The following is a 23,694-nucleotide window of genomic DNA, read 5'->3' as shown; positions in this document are numbered from 1 at the left end:
AATACTTTAAGAAATATAGCCTGTAATCCAACACCTCCAAGCAATTTTCATGAAGTCCGAAATAGAAAGGGGATGAAATCAAGCGTCTTGTCTGTAATGTGTGACTTACTCCCGCCATTTACCCACGTATTTTCATAATTTATTTTATATATAAATGGAAATATCTACCTCTTCAAGGTGGTAGAGGAGAAGAGAGAGGCATGGGGGTGAGGGGTAGGGAGATAGGGGTGAGGGTGAGAAAGGGGGAAGGAGGGGATGGGGGTGAGGGGGAGTGGGAAGAGGAAAAAACGAGAGAGATGGAAAGGAAAGGGAGAAAGGTAGGGAAGAGGGGAGTGAAAATAGGGAAGAGGGAGGATGTGGGGAGAGGGGAAATAAGAGGGGTGGAATGAGTGATTGCTGGGAGAGATATACAATTCCAGGCACTGCCAGGTCTGTCTGTTCGAGACTGGAAGCCAAATGGGAAAGAGAGAGAAGGAAGGAATTATTGCTTCACTAGACATCGAATCCCTGATTACTAACGTCTTGGATGGCAGAACTATGCAGATGATCCTCGACACAGTACACAGAGATAAGAGCACCCCCTAAATTAGACATACCCAGGCCACGCCTGAAGAGTTTTCTCCAGGCATGTACGAAAGAAGCTCCTTTCAATAACCCACAAGGAAATACTTATCTACAGATAGAGTAGCAATGGGCTCCCCACTTAGGAGTGTTATTTGCTAACTTTGACACAGCACCATCTCCTATTACGTAGATGACATATTTGTAATCACAGAAGACGCAGAACTCCAAGATGTAAAATGCCATCTGGTGTCAAGACTCCAATTTGCCATGGGAATAGCAACAATAACAGTCTACCTTTCCTAGATGCATTAATAACAAAAACAGAGACATCTCTAAGCACCAGCATATACACCAAGCTTACAAACATAGGATTCTGCCCAAATGGTAGGAATGAATGCCCTTAAAGATATAAAGCCAGTATTCTCAATGCTTATATTTGTTGTGCCCTTACCCATTGCTCTGAATGGAAACATATGAGTAGGGAGTTTGAAAGGATAACAATGAACAATGATAATAGTGAACAATGGATGTTATAACCACAAGGTCAAAACTTCTGAGACAAAACTTCAAGCCTCGAACTCACAACCTCTGGAATGGAAGACAAAAGCTCTACCGATCTTACTATGAATACCCAAAATAAGAGAGGGACCCAAAGATACACCACTGGTACCCAACTGGGACTTTCAACCTCTCCAGAGGTACCTTGCAGTTACCTTGCAATGCTTTCGAGATCCAATCCCCGACCAGGCCTCCTGGTTGCTGAACTGGTCAACCAGGCTGTTGGACATGGCTGCTTGCAGATTGACGTATGAATCACAGCCTGGTTGATCAGGTATCCTTTGGAGGTGTTTACCAAGTTTTCTTTTGAACATTGTGAGGGGTCGGCCTGTTATGCCCCTTATGTGTAGTGGAAGCGTGTTGAAGTCTCGGGCCTCTGATGTTGGTAGAGTTCTCTCAGAATACCTATTGCACCTCTGCTTTTCGACAGGGGTATTCTGCACATCCTGCCATGCCTTCTGGTCTCATGTGACGTTATTTCTGTGTGCAGGTTTGGGATCAGCCTCTCTAATACTTTTTACATGTAAATGATTATGTATCTCTCCCCGCCTGCACTCTAGAGAATACAGATTTAGGCATTTTAGTCGGTCCCAATAATTTAGATGTTTTACAGAGTGTATTCTAGCAATAAAGGATCTCTACACTCTCTCCAGGTCAGCAATTTCTCCAGCTTTGAAAGGGGCTGTCGTTGTGCAGCAGTATTCCACTCTAGAAAGAACTAACATCTTGAAAAGTATCATCATCAGTATAGCATCTCTAGTTTGAAAGGTTCTTGTTATCCAAGCTGTCATTTTCCTTGCAGTTGTGATGGCTACTTAATTGTGTTCTTTAAAGACAAGGTTTTCCGACATGTGCACACCCAAATCCTTTAATTGCTTTTCATTCTATGGTATGATATGACTGCGCTTTGTACGTAGTTTCCGTTTTTATATTTTCATTGTTTCCGTATCGCAGGAACTGGAACTTATCTTCATTAAACACCATATTCTGTACCCCATTGAAAAACCTGATTTACATCTGATTGGAGGTTTGCCGTGTCCTCTATGTTGTCTACTCTCATAAAAATCCTAGTGTCACCTGCAAAGGATGATACGATACTATAGTTTGTGCCCTTATCTACGTCCAATATGAGAATGAGAAAAAGTACTGGAGCAAGCACAGTACCCTGGGGGACTGAGCTCTTCACGCTTGATGGTCTGGATTTTATTTTGTTGACTATTACACATTGGGTTCTGTCAGTCAGGAAATTGTAGATCCATCTGCCTATTTTTCCGGTAATTCCTTTTGAATGCATTTTATGTGCAATAAAACCATGGTCACATTTGTCGAAGGCTTTTGCAAAATCTATGTAAATTACATCAGCATTTTGCTTGTCTTCCATGGCATCTAAGGCCATGTCATAGTGGTCCAGCATCTGTGATATGCAAGAGCACCCTGTTCTGAAACCATGTTGTTCAAAGTTATGGAGCTGCTATGATTCCATGTATTTTGTGATCTTACTTCTTAGCACTCTTTCAAAGATTTTTATGATGTGTGATGTTAGTGCTATCGGTCTGTAATTTTTTGCCTCTTCCCTATTTTCTCCTTTATGGAGTGATGCTATCTCTGCTGATTTTAATATGTCAGGGATAATGCCAGTATCTAAGCTCTGTCTCCAAGGAATGTGAAGCTCCTATGATCGTGTTTTTATGTGGAGAGCCTCATTGACTTCCTGGAGCTATCGGACTAATATATGCTACAGTAGTCTGGGGCTTCAGGCACATGGAGTTTTGCCTCCCTGGAACCACGAGCCAGAACCTATCTCCCTCAGAGAGGCACAGGGAGCAATGGCCTAAGAAAACTCCACTCTTTGAGAGTATATTCATGTCTGCCATCAACCGGGGTTAGGCACCCCAGAAAGGTAGGCGTCCCAAAACAAATCCAAACTGGTAAAAAATTGCAACCCAAGACCGAACAGAGCAAAAGAACTTCTCCCAAGAAAACAATGAAATAAGTAAAATGTCATCAAACCGACGCACCGCTTGTTCACCCTCCCTCCCCCACGGCGCTCACCCATCAAGCCAGCCACTTGCCCATCAGTTCGTCAACTGAAGCAGGCTGAAGCTGACGTCTCATCTGGCCTCAATTTTCTGTCAGGATTCTGCCTTTGCAGTTATACCTGCTGTGTGTTGGGCGATGGCCAGGAGTAAGCTGCACTTCGGGCTGCATGTGCTTAGGGTTCTCTTCTGTAAGCACCCTGTAAGTACTTCCCTTGTGTCTCAGTGTTATCTTTCCTGGGGGTTTCAGGTTCTCACTCCCGTACGGGTTGCTGTCGCTTGGCATTGACCTTGCCCTTTGGGTCTGCAGGGGGAGTTTGATGCTTTTGTTTGGCCCTGGGTAGGGCGTGTTGGTTAGGGTGCACGGTGCCGTGCAGCTCGCATACCTAGCGGAGGCCGTGTCTCTCTCTGGGTTCCTGTTGTTGCTGTGCACTTTCAAGGTTTTATTTTCATTTCTTCTCAAATTCTTTTCTGACTGCCTTTCCATTAGGTTCCATTTGGTAATCCTTCCCTAGGCCCCCCGAGGTTGCACCCTTCACGAGAGTCAGTTTGCCCTGTAATAGGTGGGGATCAACCAGCTTTGCAGCACCAGTGCATGATGGGCTTCCCGTAGGGACACATTCCCCTGCAGGCCCTGTAAACCCCCGTCGGGGCTCAGGGTTTACTAAAGATACGTCTTCTCAGTCCCCTCTCACTTTGTGCGAGTTTGAAAGTTGTTCATTGTCCTTGTCTCAGGGTGACCTGCTTGATGAGATTCTGGGAGTTCTTCTACTCCCAAAGTCCGGCCCGAGGCAGGTCCAACAGGCTGTTGCTTGGTTCAGCCCGCAGACCCACATATCCACCACAGTCCGGTTGGTCGGGCACCCCTTGAAGAAAACTATCTAGTTTTCTCTTGAAGATGTCCACGGTTGTTACAGTGACAATCATCTGTTTTGCCTCCGTTATGCTGCTTGTTGGGTCGCCAACACCGTCAATCTGGAGTCGTGAAAGACTTGTTCCCCGCTCGTTCTCCAGTTTCCCTATTCTTCTTCGGAAGTTCTTAGGGGTCAAGTGACTGTCGTGTTGCATGGTAGGTTTTTGTTATTGCAAAGTGCTAGGTTGGTTGCCCGTTCAAATGCCCAGGGGCTGGAGGCTGCCCCGTTTTGGTTTTAGGAACCTGGACTTGGGGGATGTTGGTCGCTTCAACCTTGGGTCAGTCAGAGCCCTAGAGTCCCTTCCTGGTGGGCGCGGTTCACCCTGCTCCCCCCTCCCCCGTCCCGGCTGCTGGCTCCCAAACGTCTTTGGGTTTCGAAGTCGGGAAAGGGTTTAGTTAGGGATGAGACTTGGGCGGCTCCAGGGGCTGCCCCATTCATTGCCGGGATGGAGGACTTTGAGCCTAATCTTCCTGCCGAGGCTTCTAGGTCTTACCAGCAGATCCCCTTCTTTGCTGCCTTTCCCTTGGACTCTGCCTTTTCTTCAAGTTTTTTTTTTTATTATTATTTTCTACCACAGACGTGGCCACACAGTTACAATGTTAACCAGCATATATACATTTTCTTCTGTCCTCCATGGACAGGGTTAGAGATGTGTTAAACATATAGTTCAAGGGTTTATTGAACACTCAACCACAGAAGGTGATTCGGTGCTTTCAAAATGGTAAACTAACCTGCATACGTAAATACATAGATACAGAGATAAACGTATGCCCTACGTAAAGTGTTCGATGTGTCTTTTACATAGTGTCATTAATGTGCATTTACAAAGGTGAAATGTAATTCAAATCAGCTTCCATATATACTTTATACATATATATATACAAACACACACACACACACACACATGCATTCACATACATTTGTCTCTTTTACTCTGACAGGGTGAGATAGCCGATAGAGAAACTAGTGTGCAATTAAGCACTTAATCACTGAAGGTGATTAAGGTGCTTTTACAAGCTCAGGTTATATAGTTACATCACATACATACATTGTATAATTGATACATTACATGGTTAATCTTGGGTACAAGTCTAATATATCATCAAGTGTTCCAGTACTCATATAGTAATTACACAGTTCAGCATACCTTAGCCCAGGAGGGCAAAAGTCAGTCAATATGGGACCTTCTACAATATAATGTTCAAGAGAGTGCATGTTTTCTCTTTCACAAAGTTGACACATTGTGCACTCACACATTGTGCACTCGACATTTGGGTTTTGAGAAAGCTGCCAGATACGTCTATATCCCAGGCGTATTCTGGCCACTATAACATCACATTGTTGGGTTCTTGTTCTATTAGTCCCATATGTGAATGTCTCCTCACGATATCTATCATAATATTTAATGCTACAACTTTCCGGTCTTTGTGAATTTGTTAGGTCGGTGAGATCTTCATTAGATATTTGTTTAAGTATTCTCTTTGTCACTGCTAATGAAACACCCATATCAATTTCTACCACTGGTTTTCTGCAGGCTGTCTTTGCAAGCATATCAACAGTGTCATGCCTTGAGATGCCAACATGTGATGGTATCCATTGGGATTTTATTTCAAATCTGTTTCCTTTAGCAGCTAAAACACTCATTCGAATATCACTGACTATTTTCTGGGTGTCACTACTATGTGCGTTCAATGCTAGGAGTGCACTCTGCGAGTCACAGTATATAAGTCCACTGCCTTTGTCTTTTAAAAATTCAGTGACAAAGTATATGCCTGCAAGTTTGGTTTGAGTTGTACTTGCCCAGTCATTGACGCACTTCATTGCTGTATGTACGAGAGAAGATTGTTCAAATATATTGCATGCACATCCGGTACATCGTCCACCTTCTTCTACAGAGCCGTCGGTATAGCACTGATACACATCGTTACCCATACTCTGAGTACTTTCAGTGATCTTCAAGGTGGAGGGTGTGGAGGACAGCTCTGCCCTGGAGCCTGGATTGAATTGGAAGCTTCTGAGGCTAGGGGGGGGAGTAAGTTTGGGGCTCTTGGGCTCCTGCTTAATACCCGCTTGATGGGGTTCTGGGAGTTGTTCTACTCCCTAAGCCTGGCCTCGGTGAGAGTTTGGTCCACAAGGCTGTTGCTTGGAGCAGACTGCAGGCCCACATACCCACTTGAGCCCGGTTGGTTTGGCACTTCTTTTAGGAAACAATCTAGTTTTCTCTTGAAGATGTCCCTGGTTCTTCCGACAATATTTTTTATGCTCGCTGGGAGGATGTTGAACAACCGTGGACCTCTGATGTTTATACAGTTCTCTCCAATTGTGCCTATGGCACCCCTGCTCTTTACTGGTAATATTCTGCATTTTCTTCCATATCGATCACTACAGTATGTTGTTATTTTACTGTGTAGATTTGGTACCTGGCCCTCCAGTATTTTCCATGGGTATATTATTTGATATCTCTCTCGTCTCCTTTCTAGCGAGTACAGTTGGAGAGTTTTGAGACGATCCCCATAATTTAGGTGCTTTATCGCATTTACGCGTGCCATATATGTTCTTAAAACTCCCTCTATTTCAGCAATATCTCCTGCTCTGAAGGGTAAAATGAGTACTGACGAAGTAATTTGAATAGTACAATTACTGTGATGGGATCCCTGAATTTTAAAATTCTCGTAATCCATCCTATAATTTTTTTGGCTGACTCGATATTTGCTTGGTTATGCTCCCTAAACATTAGATCGTCAGACACTATTATTCCCAAATCCTTACCTAAGTACCTAGCATTTATCACTGTTAAAATCATGTTATTTTCTGATACCAAGTCAAAAACATTACTAATATCTGCTTGTAATTTTTCTATGTCTACAGCAGAGGTATTTTTAATGTTGATTTTTGTGTCATTTGCAAAGGATGATACGAAGCTGTGCCTTGTATTTGAGTCTATAGCTGATATGAGAATAAGGAAAAGCAATGGTGCAAGGACTGTACCCTGAGGTACAGAGCTTTAAACTGTGCTTGGACTTGATTTTATTTGATTGACTGTTACTCTGCGTGTTCTGTTTGACAGAAAATTGAGTATCCACTGTCCTACTTTACCAGTTATTCCCATTGACCTCATTTTGTGTGCTATCACTCCATGGTCACATTTGTCGAATGCCTTTGCAAAGTCTGTATATACAACATCTGCATTTTGCTTTTCTTCTAAAGCTTCTGGGATTTTGTCATAGTGGTTGAGTAACTGTGACAGACAGGATCTTCCCGCTCTAAATCCATTTTGTCCTGTGTTGTGTAGCTCATTATTTTCCATAAAACTAGAAATTTGATTCCTAATCACTCTTTCAAAAACTTTTATTATGTGTGATGTTAATGCAACTGGTCTATAATTTTTTGCCAAAGCTTTACTACCTTCCCTTGTGCAGAGTAACTATATCTGTAGATTTAAATGCTGCTGGTATTTTCCCTGTAACCAGGCTCTTTCTTCATACTGTTGTAGCGAGTAGATTATCCCAATAATATACTCGCTCCAAATGCATTGTTAATATTCCTGTCAACCTTTGGAGATGAATGAGGTGAGGCGTTGCCCGGGCAACACGGTGAGGTGTTGCCCGAGCATATAAGCAGCAGAATAGCAAACATTAACCAGTCTACTTTCAAGTGTGGTCTAGAGCAGACACTTGCGAGATACTGTACCGACGCTCAGTGCGCTCAACTCACACCAAAGTATCACCTGTGTACTTCTGTATATTCGACCAAATATATATATAGTATCTTAGTGTCTGTGTTTATTTGTCACCATACTTTACGTAACATAGAATCGTTACACTGTATTACACTGAGCACTCGTACTACTGGCACTTGACATTTCTTTATGAACATTGAATTCCACGAGTCAGAACCAGGGGCTGAGGCATGTTGTCAATTTCTCTTTCAAAGTCTTCTAAGTTTGTGTTAAAATCCATTATATCATCTGCAGCTCGGATGTCATTCAAAAAGAAGCTGTCTGAATCTTTAACTTTTGTGTTGTTTAATAGTGTGCTAAACATAGCCTCATACTGACTTCTTAAAATTTCACTAATTTCTTTGTTGTTCTCTGTGTACGTACTTTCGGTTGCAATTAAAGGTCCAATACTGGCGAAGGTTTTTTATTTTGATTTTGTATATGTGAAAAAATATTTTCGATTTTCTTTATCTCTTGTATAGCTTTCTGTTCCAATTTCCATTCCTAAGACTTGTATGATTGCTTCAATGTTTGCTCTATTTCTTCGATTTCCCTGTTTAGGTTTATTTTCCTTTCTTGTGATAGTCGTGTCTGCTTAACCCTTCAATTGCGCATCGCATCATATGATGCTTTGACCGACTTGCAGTAAATTGCGCATCGCATCATGTGATGCTTTGGAGTACTACGCAAGATTTAAACGGCCCGCGGATACACGGGGTTCACCACACCTTCATCAGGGCTCTTGTAAACAGACGCCATTTAAAAAAAAAAATCATGGGCCAAACTCCCGGGTGTTAGGGGCCTCAGTATTGAGTGAGCTACCAAGCCTGACGCACGCAGCATGAGCTCACAGCACTGCTGTTCAGCTAGTGACCACAGCATCGCCTAAAAATGCCATAATATACTTGTTCATGCTATTATGTAGCGATGATGTTATTACAGAAGACCCCTGACTGTGATAAAACTGACCAGGGTTCTGATAATAGCAGGATTGTGGCGATATTTGGCGCTGTGCGCCATGCAGGGAGGAGTAATGCTGTGGGAGGGAGGATGGTGGCGTTGTCTTTTGAGTGTGTGTGGCCACCTTTTATTGACTGCACTCACCATACCAGCTTAGTGGTTCGCTATGGTGAACACAAATGTAGATACTTATATATAACGTGTGTATAGTGTGAGATAACAGCGAGAGTAGGAGGTTGGGAGCCGCCATTTTGGTGAGGGTGGAGCGTCGTCTGCAGGACTTATCATCTTCTTGAGGTTATCTTGGGATGATTTCGGGGCTTTTTAGTGTCCCCGCGGCCCGGTCCTCGACCAGGCCTCCACCCCCAGGAAGCAGCCCGTGACAGCTGACTAACTCCCAGGTACCTATTTACTGCTAGGTAACAGAGGCATTCAGGGTGAAAGAAACTTTGCCCATTTGTTTCTGCCTCGTGCGGGAATCGAACCCGCGCCACAGAATTACGAGTCCTGCGAGCTATCCACCAAGCTACGAATCCCCCCAATCATGTTGTTTACTGATGACCACGATGGTCTTTGGGCACCATACCGCACCATACACTGAGTGGCAGTGGCAGCCAGTCACTGCCTGCCACTGCCACTCAGCATACCAACTTAGTGGTTTGTCATGGTGAACAAAACATGCAGATACTTATATATAACCTGTGTATATAGTGTAATAACCGACAAAGTATTTGTTCACTGTTTGATGAACATAATTGAATCAACAATATGCACACCATATTTTTGAGTACAGCGATGATTCACTCATTTTATTATATAAATATATCACACTACACACTATTGAATAATATTACAGCAAAAATACTACGAAAAATCAATCAGAGACATTGAAATAATTAGGTAATTATCTCTTTGTGGAAACTCTGGCCTGACAGCTGGCGATCAACAGACCGCCTGGGACGCACGCTTAGTCAGCGCCTGATTTTTGCCACACTTCCCCGCCCTATAGTGGGCAATATATGCCACTTACGATTTTTTTATTATTTTTCCCGTGATCAGTGAACACAAATTAACAGGTTAGGAAGAAAAAATAATTTTTTTTTTTTTGGTATGCGCCTGTGGGTGTCAAATGGTATATTGCTATGTGCCATTTAAGGGTTAAGCATTTCCGTTTATTATTTTTTCTTCTGTACAGTCGTCTGCGTTCTCTTTCTAGAGTGGTCTTCTTTCTGACTCTCCTCACAGGCACATGCTTCAAGCAGATCTTGTATGCTTCAGCTTTCAGTTGTGTTATTCCCTGTGTGGGAGTTTTGTCGTTGACCGTCTCCTATTGAATGTTTGCAAGGTCTATACTGTATTTATTTTTTCCCAGTTGATCCTCTTATTGTTGAAATTGAATTGATTGAATACCTTTTTTTGCTTGTTCATTCTCTTTGACCTATTACCGTTATTAATGTTAGTTTGCACTTCAATGAGATTATGGTCTGAGTAGTATGTTGTATCTGAGATTGTAAAGTCTGATTAGTTCCTCATTGTTTGTGAATAACAGGTCTAGTGTGTTTTCGTTCCTAGTTGGTTCTGTAATCTGCTGACTGAGCCAGAATTTGTCACAGAATCTCAAAAGTTCTCTAATCAAAAGGTTGACTATTTCCAGGGTGCTCCCCTGCTATGATATTTTTGTTTGCCATTCTCCATCTTAGACTTGGTAGAATGAAGTCTCCAATCTCCAAAGAAGATAATATCTGGTGCTGGGTTTGGTAGGTTGTCAAGGATACAGTATTTCCTATTTTGTGCATCTACTCTGTGAATTCCTCAACCATTGTATCTGACAGTTTTTATATCAGAATAATAATTAGATTTATTTTTCTACCTTAATTCTAAGTACCTCTACCCACTCATTGGTTGAGTTTAGTAGCTCTGTGTATACCATGTCCTCTTAATATACAGACCTACTCCTCCATTTGATCTAGTTTCTCTATCACATCTATATAAATTATAGTTTGGAATTTCAGATTTTGTACGAGTTTCTGTAAATGCCCCAAATATTGAGTTTGACTCTAATAGGAGGCCATTTATGAACTTAACTTTAATTCTTGATTTTGAATTTAGCCCTTGTAAGTTTGCAAATATGAATGATTTTTCATATTGTGTCACTTCTGGAGGGTTTTGGTAGTTCTCCCTCCTCTCCACCCTGACCTAGGGTGTGCTGTTCTGGCCATTATTTGTCCAGTTTTGGTAGTGGTACTAGGGAGTGTGGTAGTTTCTGTGTAGTTGGGGGATGTAGTATGTGTGAGCTTGATGACAAATTGTCGTCCAGTCTTGGGCATTTTCCCCCTTCCCCATCTGTATTCCTGCAACATTTCTGTCTGCCTGTTCCTCTCTCTGTTTCTGCCTGCCTCTAAAAACCTTCCAGGGTTAAAATATTGGACCGCCTCTCTTCAATAGTGCTGTGTACCTCTCACGTGGAAATCAGGGCACTGAAGATCATAGCATTTCCTCTCATCACTTGAGAGTTTGCATAGCTTAGGATGGAAATATCTACACTCTGTTCCAAAACGACATCTACCCCTCCCTAACATGTTTTAGACTTTTCGGGGATGCATGAATGTGCATTCTGTGCCTCTGGTCCCATATCTGCACTTTCCTTTTGCATAATATCTGGAAATACTTTCATCTGTGATTTTTATTTTGGTTGTTTATACCTGTGCATGCCTTGGCCACCTCTGTTTTTTGTCCTAACTTTCTTGTTTCTGCATTCTTTTTTGGTATTGCTCTTATCTTTCTCCTTGTTACAATCATCTTTCTCATTTTTTCTTGTCTTTCTCATTTTTGCTCTCCTTATTCATATTACCGTTTTGCTCTTTAACCCTTTAACTGCGCGGCCTATAAATATGACACCCTCCCCCAGTGCGCAAGAAATAAATTCTCGGGAAAACTTTTTTTTTAGTTCTGAAAGTGTCAAAAACCCCTCCCTGTATATGGGTATAACAACGAAATTTCAAAATTGTACTTACTTTGGCTGCTATGGGGTCCATAAGGTGGTGTGTGACGTCATCATTCCCCGTGCGCCCGTGCCGTAAGCTCCCAGGGCCGGTGGGGTGTCCGGGGCGGGGCGCGCGAGTTGCCGCGAATATATTTTAGTTCATTTTTTGCGCACAGTTCCAAATACATTTTATTTGTTTTTATGCGCTAATCCTATGTATAATGAACACGTACACCATATTATGGCAGTAAAACATCCGTACTGTCCAAGGACACTGTGTTACGTGCATGACACGTGTACACATATGTTGCACATATTTACCATGTATCATGCTAATTTATGTATATATACAATCTATTTACAGACTATACACTGTCACACACTATATTCATTCATCATCAACACATTCAGAACACCGTGAGTGTAAGCTGTCACACCCAACCAGCCCTCCCTCACTCCTCCAACATTGTATTCACCAACATTGCTCCTCCCATCATACAGTTATTCACACCAAAGTTTCATGTTCATTTATGTATATTTACAACATATGTACACACTATACACTGTCACACACTATATACATTTACCATCAACACATTCAGAACATCGCGAGTGTGAGCAGCCACACCCACACAGGCCCAATAGGAGCTGCCTCGTATGGGCCAATAGGAGCTGCCTCGTATGGGCCAATAGCAGCCGCCTCGTATGGGCCAATAGCAGCTGCCTCGTACGGGCCAATAGCAGCTGCCTCGTACCGGCCAATAGCAGCTGCCTCGTATGGGTCAATAGCAGCTGCCTCGTATGGGCCAATAGCAGCTGCCTCGTATGGGCCAATAGCAGCTGCCTCGCATGGGCCAATAGCAGCTGCCTCGTATGGACCAATAGGAGCTGCCTCGCACGGACCAGACAGAACACGAAACAATGGGTATAAATTGGATAAGTTTAGTTTTAGGAAAGACTTGGGTAAATACTGGTTCAGTAACAAGGTTGTTGATTTGTGGAACCAATTGCCGCGTAACGTGGTGGTGGTGCGGTCCCTCGATTGTTTCAAGCATGGGTTGGACATGTATATGAGTGGGATTGGACATGTATATGAGTAGATTTAGGAAAGACTTGGGTAAATACTGGTTCAGTAACAGAGTTGTTGATATGTGGAACCAATTACCGCGTAACATGGTGGAGGTGGGGTCCCTCGATTGTTTCAAGCGTGGCTTGGACATGTTTGTGAGTGGGATTGGGTGGTTATAGATAGGAGCTGCCTCGTATGGGCCAATAGGCCTTCTGCAGTTACCTTTGTTCTTATGTTCTTATGTTCTTAGCTCCTCTCAACATATTCCTGTTGCTGTTATTACACTATATACACACACACACACACTGTATATACCCATGTACACGTGTGTTCCCCATAGCGAGCCACAAAGCTAGTATGATGAGCAAAACAAGAGTGGCTGCCACACAATGAGGCTACCTCAATTCTTTCCCTTCCTCCCTCCCTCACCAAAATTCCTCCTTCCACAATACTACGCACAACGCTAATTATAACCACAATCCTGGTCACTAATTTCTGTAAATGAATAATTGACCACACGTTTATTTTGAAAAGGAACCTAAGAAGTCGTTTGAAGATTCCTAGATGGACGAAATAATGCTGTGGTGCTGTGGCTAGCGTTGTGAACATCGTAAACAGCATTGAATCACTGATATTTGAACATTGTACCCAGTCATTATCCCACTCAGGCTCTTCTATAATACTATCATGGCTAAATAATACAGGTAATATATATATATTTTGACATTATTAGGCGATGCTGTGGTCACACGCTGAACAGCAGAGCTGTGCGTTCATGCTGCGAGCGCCAGCCTTGGTTGCTCACTCACTACTGAGGCTCTGATACCTGGCAATGTGGACCGTGATTTTTTTTTAAGATGGCGTTTGTTTACAAGAGCCCTGAGGATGCTGAACCCAATGTATCCGCAGGAGTTTTGAATGAAACGTGAAAAATAGAAACACCCGGAGGCGCGTTGCGCACCCGTAGCCTGGGGCCTGCAGGCGCGTTGCGCAGTTAAAGGGTTAATATTGACGTCGTTTTTGTGTACCTCGATGCAGTGTTCTTCCACATTGCTAATTTAGCTCTCTAAACTATCAGTCCCTGGATTGTGTTTCATGTTCGTTGCTGTTTTTACACAATCTGCATATATTTCTGGTAGCTGTTGTGTGAATGATAGCCTGTGTGCTTCATGAATGTCATTCCTTAGTTTGGTGATGTTTTCCCATGTCAGTCTATCGTTGTGATAGATCCAACAGGTACCTGTGTTCCTACAGGTACCTATAAGTGTTTATAGAAACTGTACATTACACTTCCACGTGGACTGGTGCTGGTGGTTATTCTCTATTTAACACAAAGCTCTAGTGTCATCACTGTATTTTTTCTTTCCTAAGTGTGGTTATACACTTTGTGATAACTGTGTTCTGTGTTCCATCCCTGTAACCCTAATATGTCCTAGTATATTTAGGTTTACTTGCTGAGCACACAAACCCACGACCCTCCCACACACAGACAATAACAGACCCCGTTTGATACTGCATGGACCTTGGTGCCCTTCATGGCGGGATTTGCTGTTGCAGGGTTTAAGGTTTTCGTATCCCCTTTCCCTGTACGAGTTTGATATCCCCCCCTCCCTGTACGAACTCAGCTTCCCCCAGGTTTGTTTACGGGTTCCTTTGGGTTCAGCGGCTGTATCTTTCCGGAGGGTTTCCACCTCTCGGAGTTCCCCTGCGGAGGTTCAGGAGGCCCTTGGTGTGTACCTCCTGCGAGACCCGAACTTTGCCTCTGTGATAGACCTGGTCTCTTTTGAGTTCGGTTCTTTTTCCCCGTATTGGGTGCATTATGAGGTTCCAGCATCTTCCTGGCTGGCAGACTGCCCTTTCTTTTCGCTTGGGGAATGGCACGAGTTTCGTCGTACCCGCACTCTGGATTGGTTGGAGCTTACTACTGTGTTACAGGTTTACTTGGAGAGGCGCTTTTGAGCACCTCAATGCGTGCCTTTATGCCCCCTGTGCATCCTCATGAGGTTGGCTTGCTCCAGTTGCACACACAAGTCCCCTTCCTTTCGGCTGCCTTGGCTGTGGAGGATTTACTCGCTCGTGGGCATCTGGCCTCGATCTTGCCCTTCTTTTTCCTTCTCAAGTTGTCCTCGGACTGGCTTGTGGAGGACGTGGAGGTGAGTGCCGCACCATTGTCTGGGGCATTGGCCTCACCTGCTCGGGCACTGGTGGAATTGCTGAAACTGTTTGCGCCAATCCGCCAGGAGACAGTGTCACTGGTTTTTGCTTCTCAATGGCCTCTCAAGACCATCCTCACTATCTCTTTTGACTTGGCTTGGGCCCTGGCTCTTAAATTTTCGTCTTCTTTTTGTCCATTGTTGTTTTCAGATGCGATCGTTTCTCAGCTTTACAGGCGGCTTCTACCAGTTGCCATCCTCTTTCTGATTTGCTGTTTTTTTTTTGTTTTTTTTTGCAGGGATATTCCTGTGCGGGCCCTAAGCCTCTGGCTGGCCCACTAAGTGTTGCTTGTTTCTGTTTTACTTGTGCGGAGTATGAGTATTTATGACTCATAAGGTCGCTTCAGTAAGATTTTGCCATATGTGTTTAACAACTTCTGCTCTGTTGAATCTAAGTTGAAATCTTAATGGGTTTGTAACTGTGCACTGTGTTAGATAATGTTCCAGTGGTCTGTCGGGCATTTCTCCACAGTGTTGACATTTCCTCTCATCTTCCGGAACCTGTAAACCTATTTCCCATGCACATGGGTATCCAAGCCTGATGCGATGTAAATGTACTTGATTTGCTGGTGATCCAGGGTTCTTGGATGGTGTCTCTGGACCTACGGAGTACTTATTGGTACATCTCTATTCACTCAGGATTCAGGGACTGGTTAGGTTTTGTGGTGGGGCAGCAAGCTCGACTGCTTTCATTGCCTTCCCTTTGGGTTTAATATGGCACCTCGTGTTTTCACGTGTCTTACTCGGGTCGTGGGGCCCATCTGCATCAATTAGGTATTCAGGTTTTGGCCTATCTCGACAACTGATTAGTGTGGGTTCCCAGCCAGCCTGGTCGCCAGGAGTTTGATTCTTTCCCGGCTCACTGGGTTCGGGTTCCTGGTGAACTGGAGGAAGTCCCACTTGGTTCCGTCCCAGGTTCATACTTGGCTGGGCCTTGTGTGCGACTCTCGGACGGTGTCCATGTCTTTCCCTCCTGTGGAATTGCTCCCCTGCAGCCTTCGGCAGTTGCTCGAGCAGCTGTGCGGGAGTTTGAACTTGGCCATGCTGGTTTACCCGCTGGGTAGTGTTGAGTTTCAGCATCTGTTCTAGTTCCTTTGGGGCTGTCCCTTCCGCTACTCTCGCGACCGCTTGGTTTGTCCCTCGAGGGTCTTGTGTTAGTTGTTGCATCTCTGAATTCCTCCTCAGGTTTTTCAGGGTTTAGTGCCTTGGCGCCATCCGTAACCCTCACTCAATGTGTTCACAGACATGTAGTCTCTCAGCTAAGGCTTTGTGACCACTGCTCACCAAGCCAGCAAACTCACCAAGCGTGCAGTTCACATCAGGGGGCATGTCCAACGTCCTGGTGGATGGCCTGTCTCAGTTCATTCCTCTGTTCAACGCCTTCAGTTGGAAAAGCGAGTCATTCAATTGGCTTTGCCAGACGTTCAAACCTTCGGAGGTGGACCTCTTTGTGTCAGTGTGGTCGTGGCGTCTCCTAGTGTATGTGGCGCCCTTCCCCAAATGTTGATGGTTTTTGTCAGGACTGGTCAAGATGGGGGGAGGGTCCCTGTACCTCTTCCCCTGGTCTAACTGTTGCTTTGGGTTCTGGCTTGGGTGGAGTCCAATCGGGGAAGGATTCTCCTTCTGGCCCCATGGTGGCCAGCCCAGCCTTGGTTTCTGTCGCTGCTTGCTCGGTGTCCAAACCCGTGGCATTTTCCCCAGCTCCACCTCTTTCGGCAGATCGGGCCGGTAAAGTACCTTGCTGGTTCGATCTACTCTTCCATTCTTCGCGTCTGGTATTATTAACGCATGTGTATCTACCACTTGTATAGTGACCAGGTGGGTTTCTCTTTGTGTCCCACTTGCAGTCTTCTTCTCAGCGACAGTATGAAGTCTCTTGGCATTACTATTGCCACTTCCTTTCTCTTCGTAGGTTGCCTTCTGTTTCTGTTCATGTTGTCTTCTTTTTCCTTTCTTGGCTGTTTCAGGATCGACATCTTATGCCAAATACTGTCGCCTCTTATCGAGCGGTGCTGGTGGAGCCGCTCCACCTTGTGTTCGGGGTGGATGTCACTTTGGCTCCATTCCATAAGTTTTCTCGTGCGTTTTCCACCTACGGCCTGCTCATGTGCCGCCTGAGCCTTCCTGGTCTTTGGATCTGGTGCTCTTTTTTCTCTCTTTTCCTCGGTTTGTTTTGGCCCTCTTCAGTCCGAGATTGTTTTCAGAAGGTTTTACTTTTGATGGCTTTGGCCTCAGGGGTTCGGGATGGTGAGCTTCATGCTCTCCTCCGACACAGGGTTTTCTGCTCTTTCGGTCCTGGTGGACAATTTGTTCGTTTGCAGCCATATCCTTTTCTGACAAAGAATGAGACGGCGGGCTTCCAGAGGGGTCCTTGGGTGATTGATGCTTGGTTGGTCAGGCCGGGGGTGCATCATATTTTGTATCCAATTGCGGCTCTCCGCCGCTACCTGCGCACCTTGGGTTCTGTGTCCGGGGATGCGCTTTGGGTTGATCTGATTTCACTTGTTCCAGGGCTTGGGTCTCTCAGATTGTCCGCAGGGTTATCAAGTCTTGCGGTCTACCCTCGTGCCCATGATGTTCGGAAGTTTGCGGCTCTTGCCGCCGTCTTTGGTAACATGTCTTGGGTTGATATACAGGCACGGGAGTTTTGGGGGCCAAACAGGGTTCTGGCCACCCGTTATCTTGTGAATGTTCTGGGCGGCGTTGTGTGACCTTGGGTCATCAGTTGTAGCCAGTTGTCCCATCTTCGTCATGATGAATGCGGTGCTGCAACCTCATGAGTAAGTCCCTCTTTTACTTATTTTTGGGTATCTAGTTCCAGGGAGCTGACGGGGCTCCCCACAGAAAACCAGCACTGAATGTAATGAAACAGAATTTTCTGGGAGAACCCCAGAGGCTCCCTAGCACTCTCTCTCCCTCTGGTTGGCAATTTTTATTTTCGTTTGCTCAGGCTCAGTCTCCGAATTGGTGGGGGGAAGCGGCCTACCACTGGAGGAAGGGAGGGGGGGGGGGACAGCACGTCAGTCTGATGACATTTTGTTGGGTTGCATTTTTTCTTGGGAGAAGTTCTTGGGCTCTGTTCGGTCTTGGGTTGCAATTTTCTACCAGTTGGAGTTTATTTTGGGATGCCTACCTTTCTGGGTGTCTAACTCTGGTCGATGACAGACATGAATATACTCTCAGAGTGGAGTTTTCATAGGCTATTGCTCCCTGCACCTCTCTGGGGGAGCCAGGTTCTGGCTTGTGGTTCCCAGTAGGCAGAACTCCATGTGACTGAAGCCCCAGACTAGTATAGCATATATCAGACTGATAGTTCCAGGGAGCCTCCAGGACTCACCCAGAAAATGATGTTTCATTACATGCAACGCTGGTTTTTTACAGTTCTGTAAGAATATAGAGTTCCAAGGATCAAGGCCTGGAGTGCATAGGCACTCTGTCTATGGCTTCTTCAAAATATCACTTAAGTCTGGAGATATTAGGTGATCCAAGTGTTAATCATATAAATTGCAAACTACAATAAACTGGAAATAGCATTTCATTCGCTCGCACCATTGAAGCCTCATACTCACATCCACCCGAGTGGAAGACATGAGCTCTACCTGCCTTACTAGGAATATTCACAATAAGAGGGGGGTCCCAAGCAATACACCACTGGTATCCAACTGGGTCTCTCAACCTAGTAGTATTGTCACGTGGTAGACACTACTCCAGAGCTAGACATTTCAGTCTGCCCTCTGTAATCTTCTGGAGATTTTCACCAAAAATGTGATTTACAACCCCTTGGGGAGGCAAGTATATGTACACAGACAGAGTAGCCATGGGGCCCCCACTAAGAGTCCTCTTTGCTAACTTTTATATTGGAATACTAAAAGACACCATCTTCAAAACCACAGGTAAGCCTGGCATCTACTGCAGATACATTGATGATATATTCATATGTGTGAAAGACCTAGGAAATGTCGCAATTAAAAAATCTACTTACCCAAAACTCAGTGCTTAACTTTACCCATGAACTGGGCATCGATGGTGCACTCCTTTTTCTCAATGTCTAAATGAGAACCAAAGACCACCTTCAAAGACACCTTCACCAGAGAAGTTTATACTAAACCCAACAACATTGGAATGTGTATGAATGGTCACTCCAAATGCCCAGACAGATATAGATATAAGACTAGTGTATAAATATAAAGTGATCATAGGCCATCACTCCCTGCACTTCTCTGAAGAGACCAGGTTCTGGTTTGTGGTCCCCGGTAGGCAAATACAACTTTGCTACTGAAGGCACCAAGTAGTATGGCACTGATATGTGTATGAGAGCTTCAGGGAGATGACAGGGCTACCCACAAAAAGACTAGTTAGTTTCTGAATGGGAGAGAAAGAGAACACAAAATATTGTACACTTGTTGAAAATTTATTCAAACGGTATTCACTTGAATACTGTATAATGAATGAAAGAAAAATATATTAAATTTGTAGTGCAGTATAGTGTGTTGGGTGAGTATTATATACATGTTACTCTCCTGACAGTGGTACAATGTCAGCAGCATAGTATGGAGTGTTGGGAGAGAGCCCAGCAAGTGTTACTCTCCTGACAGTGGTACAATGTCAGCAGCATAGTATGGACAGTGTTGGGAGAGAGCCCAGCAAGTGTTGCTCTCCTGACAGTGGTACAAAAAAACCACTAACAGTACACCATAAACCTCCTGACAGTGGTACAAAAAACCACTAACAGTACACCATAAACCTCCTGACAGTGGTACAAAAAACCACTAACAGTACACCATAAACCTCCTGACAGTGGTACAAAAAAACCACTAACAGTACACCATAAACCTCCTGACAGTGGTACAAAAAACCACTAACAGTACACCATAAACCTCCTGACAGTGGTACAAAAAAACCACTAACAGTACACCATAAACCTCCTGACAGTGGTACAAAAAACCACTAACAGTACACCATAAACCTCCTGACAGTGGTACAAAAAAACCACTAACAGTACACCATAAACCTCCTGACAGTGGTACAAAAAAACCACTAACAGTACACCATAAACCTCCTGACAGTGGTACAAAAAACCACTAACAGTACACCATAAACCTCATGTGTGGCAATGTACATAAAAAATTGGACACTCGTATTTAAACTATGAAGCTGGCTAGAATTTTGTGTAATACTGTATTATGACAAATAATATAGATATTGTAATATGACACTAGAATTGGTAACTTGCAGCGAAGGATGAAAGAGCTGAACAAGATACGACTAGCAACAGCAAACCCAGATGACTCACATGAGGAGTAGACAATGCCTGCACACCAACAATAGTGGTGTGGTGACACCTGTACACTTTCAACTTTTTCTAAACTATCCAATAGTAACACGGATATATGGCATGCTTATATCCAATAAATGAACCTGGATGTACCTAGATGGGGTTCTGAGAGTTTTTCTACACCCCAAGCCCAGCCCGAACCAGGCTTGACTTGTGAGAGCTTGGTCCAACGGGCTGTTGCTTGGAGCGGCCCGCAGGCCCACATGTCAACCACAGCCCGGTTGGTGCGGCACTTCTTGAAGAAAACTATGTAGTTTTCTCTTGAAGACGTCCACGATTGTTCCGGCAATATTTCTTATGCTCACTGGGAGAATGTTGAAAAACTGTGGACCTCTGAAGTTTATACAGTGTTCTCTGATTGTGCCTATGGCACCCCTGCTCTTCACTGGTTCTAGTCTGCATTTTCTTCCATATCGTTCACTCCAGAATGTTATTATTTTATTATTTTACTATGTAGATTTGGGACCTGGCCCTCCAGTATTTTCCATGTGTATATTATTTTATATCTCTCTCATCTACTTTCTAGTGAGTACATTTGGAGAGTTTTGAGACAATCCCAATAATTTAAGTGCTTTATCGCATCTATGTATGTCGTATATGTTCTCTGTATTCCTCTATTTCAGCACTCCCGCTCTGAAGGGGGAAGCGAGTATCAAGCAATACTCAAGACGGGACAGTCTTGGCTTACTTATATGTGAAAGTTCTTGATGTAACTGATAAAGAAAAAACTTAATACTGTATCCGATACCTAATTCTGTGTAAATGGTGAAAAATAATGAAGCTTCTAAAATCTACAACTAGGAAAAGTGTTCTATAATTGTAATTCTAGAGAAAATAAAATTTTAAGAGCATACAAAGTAAATAAGGAGGAAAATATATAATATTTAGCAGGTGCCCAAATGTCTGGCACAGGCCTTCCAAGGGCCATCCTATGCAACACCAAACAGAATATAGCATAAAATGAAGGCAGAAAAAACAAAGGAATGAAATACAAGCAAAGAAAAAAGAAAAATATTAAATACTGTAACTAATAAGTTATATAAATTTAGAATGACAGAACTGCCAATAACCAAAGAAAAGAATTTTTAGAGGAGAAAACGCAACACAAAATTGAATTTTATATCATACGTCAGTCATGGTTTCACCTGCCGAAGGAGGAAATCTAAGGGTTGTTCCGAGGAAAGGGTCCATCTTAATAATGAATGATTAAATATTAATCATCTCATTGGAATCTAAACTCACCCTCCGTCTTAAGAAGGGTTCATCCTGGAAGCAGAAAAACAAAAGTATAAAATAAATAACATTCATGTTATAAAAAAAATATGACAAGGACAGCACGACTCTCTTTCACAAGTACAAAGCTCTTGCTTAACCTACCTTCTGAAGTCATCCCAGCCCCTTAAAACAAACTAGGGTCTTACCTTGGCGACTCTTTCCTCTATCGATGGCCCCCCCTGCAATAATACAGACTGCAAGTACTTCTTGTCTTTGGCTTTTCTGAAAAATGGATGTTTGAGTAATTCTGAGGCAGTGGGGCGCTTAGTGGGATCTTTCTGCAGGCAGTCTGTTATCATCTTTCTTATAGTCTTCCCGTAACTCTTGTACTGGTCCTAGCAGGGAAGACAAATGTTCATTTTAATACTTAGAAATTATTTAATTTACAGTATTAATGTTTAAGTTTGTGTATATATGTGGTTAGGTACCTACCCAACTTGTATCTAACATCCCCTCCCTTTTGAACAATTGAAGCTATGTTAGTAATTTCTCTTCTATAATTGAAGGAAGGGTATTTAAAGAGAAGTTTGATTATTATGTTTAAATTTAGCTTTAGTGTATTTATTGCACCCCGTATTTTTCTGGAACCATTCTTTTAGCCCATCATCCAAACATTATGGTACCTATACCAGCTGTGGATAGAATGTATAATAAATTAATTGCTGTACTCAAAATATTCCATATTTTATACACTGCATCCTTCAAAATCTTGATCATATAATTCCACACCCAATCTGGATCTTCGAATAAAATAAACTTTGTGGCTATTTATTGGAGATGGTGTCAAGTGAAACAGCACTGGAGAAGTTTGAGATTACCAGAGATGAAGGAGGCACCTGCTGGAACTGGACATGACTAAAGATGTGGGTCCAAACCAGGATCTCACTATGGAGACAGATAGATGGCTTAAGTGCTATGTTGGTTAGATGAACAAACCACACATCAGAAAATAGAGAAACGACAATAATTTTTGTCGCATCTTCAGCCACATTATTATGATGCATCGTCTACATTATGCTGGTTACTTTTGATGACATATAACACCATCAAAGGATGGCAAATCTTGCTTCACAAACTTGACACAATTCTATGACCAGGCAACAGAGATCAGAAGAGACAGAAGAGTGAGCAGAATTTGAATTACTTTGAGAATACAGTATGATGTCACCCGACCATACTGGTGGCCACTTGCGCCGGACAAATCAGTGATGTTGAGGCGACACATTTGGCTGTTGGTGTCATAGCATAATAGTTACTTTAAACCTTAGTATTTCTGTATTGCCATCTTGTGAATATGTGCTATCTATCCATAATTAACACCATCTGGTCTTGGATCAGGTTGGGATCATAGTGATAAATGTCCCACACTCTCACACATCAGTTGGTGGCAGCTCGTCATGTCACAACTTCTCTTACTTGTAATTCTTCAATGATAAATTACTCCTGTGTCATGAATGAGCTAAGTAGGGGCTTATAAAGCAGTCATTCAGAGGATCTTTTCTTGCACTGTTAAGTATTACAGAGGTAAAACTGAATCAAGGCCTTACACTCAGTCTCTCATTTGCCCATCTTAATGACTTGTTTGTGTCAAAAATCTATATTATCTATTTCTGTGACTAGTCTTCAGCTTGGATTAACCTTGGATATGAGCAGCGTGTGTTCTAAGCTCGTCCAGGATTTTGGTTTGTTCCAGTTTACTATATAGAAGTTGATATTGATAAGGTTCTGAAATATATTTTATTCTAACAAGACTTGTAAATGTTTCAAAGATCCTGCCTGCATATCAACATGCTCCTCCTCTCATCAATTTATTAATCAATTGTTGTCTTTGCGACGGATCTTTTCCCTCATCAATGAGGATGGTTTTGGTCTGCTTACTTCCAGAACCTTTCACTAGATACTAGGGACATTATACTACATATACACATGAATTTAATCATATTCTATTAACCAAAAGTCAGAATAACAATACACATAACTACCATTTAATTTCCTCTGAATCAATCTGTGACATTTTGAAATGGATTAAAATTTTGACAAGTGGAGTCAGTTTTAGTCGTCTAATGCCA

At 43.2% G+C, this 23,694-nt stretch overlaps 1 protein-coding gene across 7 annotated transcripts in view; it reads right to left on the bottom strand.

The window, feature by feature from the left end:
* LOC138349446 (serine/threonine-protein kinase OSR1-like) overlaps positions 1 to 23,694 on the bottom strand; it is a 580,194-nt gene that overhangs the window by 62,217 nt on the left and 494,283 nt on the right. For 5 of the 7 annotated variants that reach the window (XM_069302665.1, XM_069302668.1, XM_069302664.1 and 2 more), the window contains 2 exons: positions 21,772 to 21,960; positions 21,593 to 21,616 (listed from right to left, as the gene is read on the bottom strand). In XM_069302665.1, coding sequence (XP_069158766.1) covers positions 21,593 to 21,616; positions 21,772 to 21,960 — 213 coding nt within the window. The remainder of the gene's footprint in view (positions 1 to 21,592; positions 21,617 to 21,771; positions 21,961 to 23,694) is intronic. The other 2 variants (XM_069302669.1, XM_069302667.1) reach the window with 1 other exon arrangement.

Source organism: Procambarus clarkii, chromosome 48 (assembly GCF_040958095.1).
Source record: "Procambarus clarkii isolate CNS0578487 chromosome 48, FALCON_Pclarkii_2.0, whole genome shotgun sequence".
NCBI classification, from domain to species: Eukaryota; Metazoa; Arthropoda; class Malacostraca; order Decapoda; family Cambaridae; genus Procambarus; species Procambarus clarkii.
Note: the sequence above shows the minus strand (reverse complement) of the source record. Positions and strands in the feature narration are given on the sequence as shown.